Here is a 9574-nt window from a genome sequence, read left to right as displayed (position 1 = left end):
AAACAGATTATAACTTGACTGAAGACTGTGTGGATGCGATAGCTAATTTTGTTAAAGGTATTCTACCTGAGGATAATGTAGCTCCAGGTTCATACTACGAGGTTCAAAAACTCGTAGCTGGGGTTGGTTTATCTTATCAGGTAATAGATGTATGCAGCGATAAGATAAACACTTATACATTTTAATAAACGTTAAGGAAATACTTACAATAATTTTTGTAATTGTGTTATTTCATTGTTTATGATCATCTATACAAAGAAACCTCATTATTATGAATTACACTTGTATAAGAAATGACATAGGGGAAAAAAATCGATGTTTTCAAAACCCCAAACCCTCTTTCCTCGAAATTTCCTCACAATATTGTGAGGAAATTTCGAGGAAAGTTTTCCTCGGACTGTTTTTCATTAACCAGGCAACCCTAGCCGCCAATAAGAGAATTTCGAGGAAATTTCGACGGACCCTGTTAAAAATTGTGAGGAAATTTCGACGGACCCTGTCCGTCGGACCCCTCATAAATTAGGTTTTCATTCTTTTCTTCCCCATTTCTCTCCATCGACCTCTCTCTCTTCCTCTCCGCCGCTCCTCTCCTTCTCCTCTCCTCTCTCTTCCTCGCGCCTCCTCTCCTTCTCCTCTCCTCTCTTCTCTCTTCCTCCACGGATCTCCTCTCCTCTCCTCTCTTCCTCTCGGCCTCCTTCCTCTCCTCTCTTCCTCTCCTCTCTTCCCATGTAAGTAATTCATCTCTTCTCTTCCTCTCTTCATAGATCTCGAAATTTAGGTTGTTAGATAGAAAATTCTAGGATTGAATGGATAGTTTAGGATTTGCATGATTGAATTGTTGTTTGGATTGTTGGTATATTTTTTTTTTTTGATTTTTAAAAACGTTTTTTGATTTTTAAAAACGTTTTTTGATTTTTCAAAACGTTTTTTTTGATTTTTTTAAAACGTTTTTTGATTTTTAAAACGTTTTTTTGATTTTTTAAAACGTTTTTGATTTTTTAAAACGTTTTTTTCATTTTTAAAACGTTTTTTTGATTTTTAAAACGTTTTTTTGATTTTTTAAACTATTTTTATATATTAAAACTATTTTTTATTTATTAAACTATTTTTAATATATTAAAACTATTTTTGTAATTATTAAACTATTTTTAATATATTAAAACTTTTTTTTGTAATTATTAAACCATTTTTAATATATTAAAACTTTTTTGTAATTATTAAACAATTTTTAAATATCAAAACTTTTTTGTAATCATTTAATAATTTATTAAAATATTTAAACTATTTTTTATATATTTAAACTTTTTTTTGTTATTATTAAACAATTTTAATATATTAACAAATTAAATAAATAATTGTATATATTAAATAAAATTTATTTACATAAAGGTCTCAAGAGGAACAGACCCGCTCTCGACAGCGTCGTGGTCGTGGTGGTTCGGGGAGCGGCTCCATTTCGGGTTCCGCATCGCCCTACAGCTCCTACCAGACATCTCCCTCTCCATTTCCCTCTCATTCTCCTCCCGCTTGGCACCCACTCCTGCTCCTGCTCCTGCTCATCCGGCACTTCTGAGAGTTGCGGAGTTTGTTCGACAGTCGGGTCGTGACCATCTTCCATATCTCACTCAGTATCCACGTGGACGGGGTCAGACATGGTAATTAAACCTATTTTTTTTTTCATTAAAATTTGATTCATTTTAAATAATTAATTCTTTTTATTAGGTTCGACCGATCCGGGAACGGGATCAGCGGATGGATCAACAGTATGATGTACTCGTCCCTCGACAATGGACATCCGACTTTCACCGACTTTCCTCTCGAGAAGCAGCATATGTGGTTTCAACAGTTTGCGGTAAGTATTCTATTTTTTACTTATTTTTTTAATCTTTAATATTAATTTTCTACTAATTGTGTTTTATTTTCAGCAACAATTCAACTGGAATGCCGATGATACGTTGTTTATCTATTACCACTTCGTCCATAAAGTTATGGACAACTATGGGAAGCAGATGCACTCGTGGAAGAAGAAGAAGTGGGAAATAAATAAGGTTCGTTTTTATTTATGAAACAATTTTTTAAATTTTTAAAATATTTTTTTATTTATTTAACAATTTTTTTTAAAGGTTCCAAAGGGGATGGACCCGACGGTCTGGCGGGAGTTGGGTGTGCATTGGAGTAAGAACGAAGTGAGAGCAACTTCTTCCACCAACTCCACCAACCGCAAGAGCGACCGTAAGGGGAAGGGCATGTACGTCCATAACTTGGGTGCTCAATCTTTAGCCAGTCTGGGGGATCGCTTGGTAAGCTTGTCGGTTTTTATTATATTATTTAAGATTCTAATATTTTTTTGTGCATTTCTTTTAATTACTAATGTTTGTTTAATTTATAATTTTTTCAAGGCAGAAGAAAATGAGGGGGAGCCGGTTGATCATCTCCGCCTAATAAAGACGGCGTATACCAACAAGAAGACCGGCGAGATTGATGATGGTGTTGTGAGGGATGTGGTCACCCTCATCGACAGTCAGATGGAACAGGAAGTGTCTCAGCTTCAAACCGAGGATGACGATTCGACGGGATCGACCGGCTTGCCTCGGGTTCGGATCAACCAAATCGTTGAAGCGGTAAGTTCATTTTTTAAAGTTCAATCCATTTTTTATATTATTTAAATTTGACACTTTCTTTTTCAGTCGGTTCCAAAGAAGAAGGGCCGTTTGTTCGGTTTGGCTCGTCGGTCTCCCTCGGTTCCGTTTGCTTCTGCACCACCATCGTCCTATGTTGATCAAGAAGTCCTTCTGAGTCAGATGAGGGACAAGGATGCTCGCATATCTGCGCTGGAGTCCATGGTGGCGAGTCAAGAGGCGGGCTGGGAGGCACAGAGGAAGCTGAACGAGCAAATGATGGCGATGATGAGGAGCATGAACCCGAACGCCAACGTCGACTTCCCGACCATGCCAGATCCGGACTTCCAAACCCCGTAGTTTAATTTCTTTCAAAAACTCTAAATGTTTTCTTTTCATTTGTATGACTTTGAATTTTAAATAATATGTTTTCAATTTAAATTTTAATTTTATATTTTCGAATTTAAATTTTAAAAATATTTTTTTTTTTAAAAATAATTTTTTAAAAAAAAAATAATTTTCAATATATTCCGAGGAACAGCTGTCCTCGGTATATACCGAGGGAAGTGTTCCTCGGAATATTCCGAGGGAAAGTTTCCTCGAAAATTTTAGAGGGCTGTTTTCCTCGAAAATTTTCGAGGAAACTGTCCCTCGAAATATTCCGAGGAACACTGGTCCTCGTAATTTTCGAGGAAAAAGTCCCTCGGAATATTCCGACGAAACTGTTTCCTCGAAAACTTTCGTAGGTGTTTTCCCTCGGTATAATCCTCGGTATATACCGAGGGAATTGTTCCTCAATATATACCGAGGACCTCTTCGACGAAGGACAGTCCTCTAAATATCCTCGGAATTATGTTTCCTCGAAATTCCGTCACAAATTTTTCGAGGACATTTCGAGGGAAAATGAAATTTCGAGGACATTTTTTCGAGAGATATTTTCCTCGGTATTTCGTCGGAATACGCTTATTCCGACGAAATACCGAGGAAAATGTCCCTCGGTATCAGCGTGTTTTCTTGTAGTGCATGCTCTAAAAAGGCGGATAAAAATCTAACACCTTTAAAAGGAAAAGCAAAAAAAATGAATGAATTGATATTAAAAAAAGAATCATTAAACTATATAAACTCTATTACTAAACAAGAACACATGTCGATTAAGAAAACATGAGCACTAAAAATATAACAACTCATCATCTGAAGAAAATCATATAAAGAATAAAAACTAATCCGACGATAAATTTAAGACTTTTAGAAGTTCCGAACACGCAGTTCTGTGGATTAACAACAACAAGATTATATAATAACAAAACACTAGGATAAGACCCGCGCCTTGCGCAGGATGAAGTTGTTATTTTTATTATGTTTTGAAGAATAAAAAAATAGTTTGGTTTCATTTATATTAGGAGTGTTCAATCCAGATATCGGGTTGGTTTCGGTTATGTTCGGTTTTTACTGTATTTCTGTTAGTAAAATATAACTACTATTCTAAATCCATATTTAATTCAGTTCGATTTGGCTTATATACCGTCGGTTTTCAGTTTATTCGGTTTTATACCAAAAAATAATTATTTAGTTTGAGATCATATATATATATTATACGAATTTTAGAGTCATGTTGTCAAAAAGTCATTTATTAAAAAATATTATATATTTAAATAAAATAATAAAACAAAAAAAATGCTTCTATCATCTAATAAAATAATCAAATCTAGAATTAATATCAAAGCTCTAAATTTTGAAAATAAAAATAAAAGACAAAACTGAAGCATGAAATAAAGCTTTTATATTCTTCCAAATTTAGTGTTCATCAAATTAATATGTTTTCGATTGAACACAGTTCTGTTTGTTTAAAGATAAAAAAAAGTTGTAAAGAATTTCAACTAATTGTTGATCAAATTTATAATCTTTACTTCAATTTAGTTATTGTTAAAATAAATCAAAAATATCGAAAAAGAAAGACTAAGAAAATAAAAAGCCTCAGTTGCAGTAAATTGTTACTTACTTATAATTCAAGTGATTCAAGTGATTTACAAATTATAATTATGGTTCAACTCATATAACAAATAGATATTCATGCGTCGTTATAAATATATACATATTTACATGTTTCAGTTTAATCGGTTATAAATCAAACCATATCCAAATCCTACGGTTTTTTATAAAATTACATCCATTTGGTTACGACGGTATATACCAAAACAAAACCATATTATCTATTTCTGTTCGGTTCGATACTCTTCGGTTTAGCATATTGAACAGCCCTAATTTGAATATTAGTTGGTTTTGGATTGTTTTTATCATATATTAGTATCCTATCGTAGAATTGGATTTTTAAATTCATATTTTCGGAACCTTACATGTGAATTTTATATTAAAAATAAAACATAAAATACATAGTTTGAACACATTTATGTAGAGTGTGAAAAATTTATTAGAGTGTGAATGTTCATTCTTAAATAATTGTGAGACTGCCACATTCCATTATAGTGTGAATAAATTTCTTAAAATGTTTCTCCTTTAATATATATATACAATGAGACCTCTATAAATTAATAATTTGGGACTACACCAAAATTATAAATTTTTATTAATTTATAGAGATTATTAACTTATCGATATACTAATTGAACCAAAAACTCAATTTGGGATTATAAAATTATATTAATTTATATAGATTTTTAGTGTATATTAATTTATTGATTATTAATTTAATGATGTTATACTGTATATAGAAGATATGTTGGGCTGAACATTTTTAATTGTAATTGTGTACTGAAATCTATTTTGAATTTATGATGAGTCTAATCAATTTGGGCTTAAATTTTTTATCACCATGTTTATATCTAAAAAACTATAATATGGTCAATAAGTCATTTTATTATAAAACATGTTTTACAATTTTTTTAATATTTAACTTTCACATCATTGAGAAATTTTAATGATTTTAGAACCATCATCTTATTATTTCCAAAATTGAATTACTTTGACTTTAGTCTTCCACATAGTTTTGAAAGCTTTCAACTGAACGAATAAAATTGATGCACCCAATATATATATATATATATATATATATATATATATTATTTAATTTGAATATTTATAAAATAAAAATTCATGTTAATACAATTTTATAATTATTTGTATCTTATTATAACAAAACAAATTAAGCTATTGATCACAAAATTTTCAAAGTGATATATTCAAATTTCTAATAATTTATAAACGTTTTGAATAATTCATAAATAACATATAAGAAAAAATCTAAATGTTTTTATTATATAGTTAATGTGATTTTTAATATCTTTTCAATAATATAAAATAAAATAAAAACTAAGATACAAAAATTGCTATCAAATATTCACTATTCATAATAATTAAGTTTCATATATATGTTAATTATATTAGGTAATTTCATAGCTTTTATTTAAGGAAAGTGCGAGATTTTTTTTGTACATTATTTATCAATTCGATAGTTAGTTTAATAAAAGTAATATAAGTTAAGATGGACCAATTTACTTTTCTAAGAATAATATATTTTATATATTATATTTATATAGTTATTTATTAAATGAAACTTAACAATCATACGGTTCTATGATCATTTATATCGTTTTATAACAAAATATTTAAATCATTGATAACAAAATCTTTAATGTGAAAAATTTAATAAGTTTATAATTTATAAATGTTCTTGAAAAACTCATTGAAAGTTTTGAAATAAAATATTTATGTAATCTTATATGGTATATAGTTTAATCTATATATTTATTTGTTTTATTATTAAATGATACTTTTTACTCATATGGTTTTAAAATCATGTGTATCTTTTTATAATAAAAGTGTTAAACCATTAATCATTAATTTTTTAACATAATAGTTTAATAGCTTTAGTCATTATTGTCATTTTTTTAAAATTCGAAATATAACATATACGAAAATCTAAATTTTAATTTTATAGCTAATTCGATTGTTTAATTTATTTTAATAATATAAAATTAAACAAAAAATGATGGAGGAGATATAAATTGTTATCAAATATATATTATTAGATACATAATTATCATATATATTAGTCATTTATGGTAATTTCGTAGGTTTTATTTAAGGAAAGAAAAGAAAATAGTAATTACATCTAGCGGAACAATCATAAATGCTTCTATCGTAAATATCATATCATATCATATAATTTGACCAAAGAATGTATCTAGCGACATATAAAAATCGAATGTGGGTTTAAAATCATGTGTATCTTTTTATAATAAAAATGTTAAACCATTGATCATTAATTTTTAACATAATAATTTTAATAGTTTTAGTCATTTATTGTCATTTTTTTAAAATTCAAAATATAACATATACGAAAAATCTAAATTTTAATTTTATAGCTAATTCGATTATTTAATTTATTTTAATTATATAAAATGAAACAAAAAATGATGGAGGAGATATAAATTGTTATCAAATCTTTATTATTAGAACATTAATTGTCATATATATATATTAGTCATTATGGTAATTCCGTAGATTTTATTTAAAGGAAATAAAATAAAATAGTAACTATATCTAGCGGAACAATCATAAATGCTTCTATTATAAACATCGTATCATATCATCATATCATATAGTTTGACCAACGAATATATCTAGCAACATATAAAAATGAATGTGGACCTACTTATTTTTCAATTGAATGTAATTGACTATCTAATTGAGTGACACCTAAGTATTGGGGTCTTTTTTAATTATTACAAAATTGAGGTTACAATTTTTCAAATGTTTCTCCATTAATATATAGGGGATGTGCAGTGTGAAGGAATAGAAAGATATATCCACCTAAAGTTTTTGGATATGTAACGGACTGGATTGATTTGGGTATTTAAGACCAGAAAAACTCGAAGTATCCGAAAATCTAGAAAAATATCAAACACCTAAAAACTTGAAAAACCCAAATAAATACCAAAAATATTCAAATACCCAAAACCCAAACTTTTGTCTGAAATCTGATCCGAAAAACCAAAAAATACCAAAATATTGTTTAGATATTGAATTTTGCCTGAAACCCGAAACTAAATCGAAAATATGAACCAAAAACTTTAAAGTATCTGTAATACCTAAAATATATCTAAAATACTCAAATATACCTGATATCACAAAACATTTCAGATACTTCGGATACCGATCGACTCTCGGGTAGGATCCAGACTCGAACAGGGATCCGCAGGTCTAAAACAATCAAATATGTACTTTATCATGGACTGTGACCCAATAACACATATATTTACGGGTAGATTTTGGTTTGGTTTCCCGGGTCCGGTAAATGTCTAGGCCTAGGAGAATATTATATAAGAGAGTACATACAAAATCTTAACTAAGCTAATTGATAAATTATACTTTGACATAGTGATTCACAATTTTTTGTGTTTCAATCCAAGGACTAGAGGTGGACAAAATATCCGAACCGAACCGAACCGATCAAACCGAAGTTAAACCGACCCAAACCAAACTGTGTTCTTTATATAAACCAATTGGTTCATGTTTCAACCCGAATGGTTTGGTTTGGTTTGGATTTAAACTGAATCAAACCAAACCAAACGATAATCCATCATAGTTTATCTATAAATATATATATATATATATATATATATATATATATATATATATATATATATATATATTAACATATTGTAAATTTTAGTCGAAGTTTTGTTTTCCATTTCTTATTAACTTCCATATATTTTTAAAAGATTCTAAGTATGATTCAAATAATACTATTATATATATCTCTAATCATAATGCCTAAAAATTGTACTCAAAACAAAACCTAAAAACTATAAGCATCTAAATCGTAGCCGTCTTGTCTCGTTCTTCTCTAATATCCATTATCTAAAAGTAAAATTATGTAACAAAGTTATTGTTTGGTATTTTTAGTTTTTGGATACATTGTTTCTGACTTTTAGTAATGAATGAATTTTCTAACTAGCAAAAATTATATTCTCACTTTATCTTTTATAATTCACATATCCAAACTATACCGAATCAAACTAAACCATAATAAAATAAACCGAACTAAATCAAAACCAAATCGAACTAAATCTAAACCAAACTGAACCAAACTAAACCCAAACCGAATCCAAACCAAAGCTACTTTGGTTTTAGTTGGGTTGAGTTTTATAAAACCCAAATTAACCAAACCAAACCGAACCCAAACCAAACCCGAAACTAAACCGATATCCCCACCCCTTTCAAGGACTACAAAGAGAGTTGGTTTGATCAAGACATACGACTCTTGAGCCAAGTTATTACAAAGACAACAACTCAAACAAACTTCAAAAGCTTATGGCATTGATTTGATGAGGGCTTTAATGATTAGGACCTTATGACTGTTATATAAAGAGACCTTGAAGTCATAATGAATAAGACCGAACTTTATACTGATTACATAACTTCTCAACTTTTAACTCAAGAAAGCACAAACGGAGCTTATGGCATAGATTTTGATAAGGTTTTTGGTGAAACCTAGTGAGCTCTTCAACTGTCATACACAACTCCACTTGAACGTTCATGGATTTAGACACCTCCTCCATCTTGTTCCTACTCAGATCAAGACACGATTCAAACAACTCCCCATCCAAGAAACTTCTCGCTTCCATGGTTCTCTTCTCGTTATAAAACGAACTCCATTGCTCATGGCTCAATCCTCCAACTCCTTTAATCACTTTCCTCAAACTCGAGTGCAGTTTCTCCAAGAAAACATACTGTTCTTGAGGCAGTGAAGCTATCACTCCAATCACTCTATTGACTGTACCAAAGGTAACAGTTAGGATCTGACCAATCTCTGAATCAGGTAGCTCATTACTAGTGATCCATGGCAGAATCTGTACACAAATTCCCCTAAGTAATACTCCCCAACTACCTCTAACCTCCCTCGCTCATCATCAGTAGCACCTTCACTGTTCTTC

At 29.8% G+C, this 9574-nt stretch overlaps 1 protein-coding gene across 1 annotated transcript; it reads left to right on the top strand.

Moving 5' to 3' along the window:
* The first annotated feature begins 2402 nt into the window (after positions 1 to 2402).
* On the top strand, positions 2403 to 2978 carry LOC130503107 (uncharacterized). The gene is made up of 2 exons (XM_056997754.1): positions 2403 to 2621; positions 2688 to 2978. Exons 1-2 carry the CDS (start codon positions 2526 to 2528, stop codon positions 2976 to 2978), a joined length of 387 nt encoding a protein of 128 aa, XP_056853734.1. The 5' UTR covers positions 2403 to 2525.
* Positions 2979 to 9574: the final 6596 nt, after the last annotated feature.

This window comes from Raphanus sativus, unplaced genomic scaffold, assembly GCF_000801105.2.
Source record: "Raphanus sativus cultivar WK10039 unplaced genomic scaffold, ASM80110v3 Scaffold0801, whole genome shotgun sequence".
NCBI lineage: Eukaryota > Viridiplantae > Streptophyta > Magnoliopsida > Brassicales > Brassicaceae > Raphanus > Raphanus sativus.
The sequence above is the reverse complement of the archived record's forward strand: the minus strand, read 5'-3'. Positions and strand labels throughout refer to the sequence as shown.

Coding starts and splice junctions, on each gene's coding strand:
- LOC130503107 (XM_056997754.1), top strand. CDS start 2,526: ATGGAACAGGAAGTGTCTCAGCTTCAAACCGAGGATGACGATTCGACG. Junction 2,622..2,687: donor TCAACCAAATCGTTGAAGCG/GTAAGTTCATTT, acceptor TTTCTTTTTCAG/TCGGTTCCAAAGAAGAAGGG.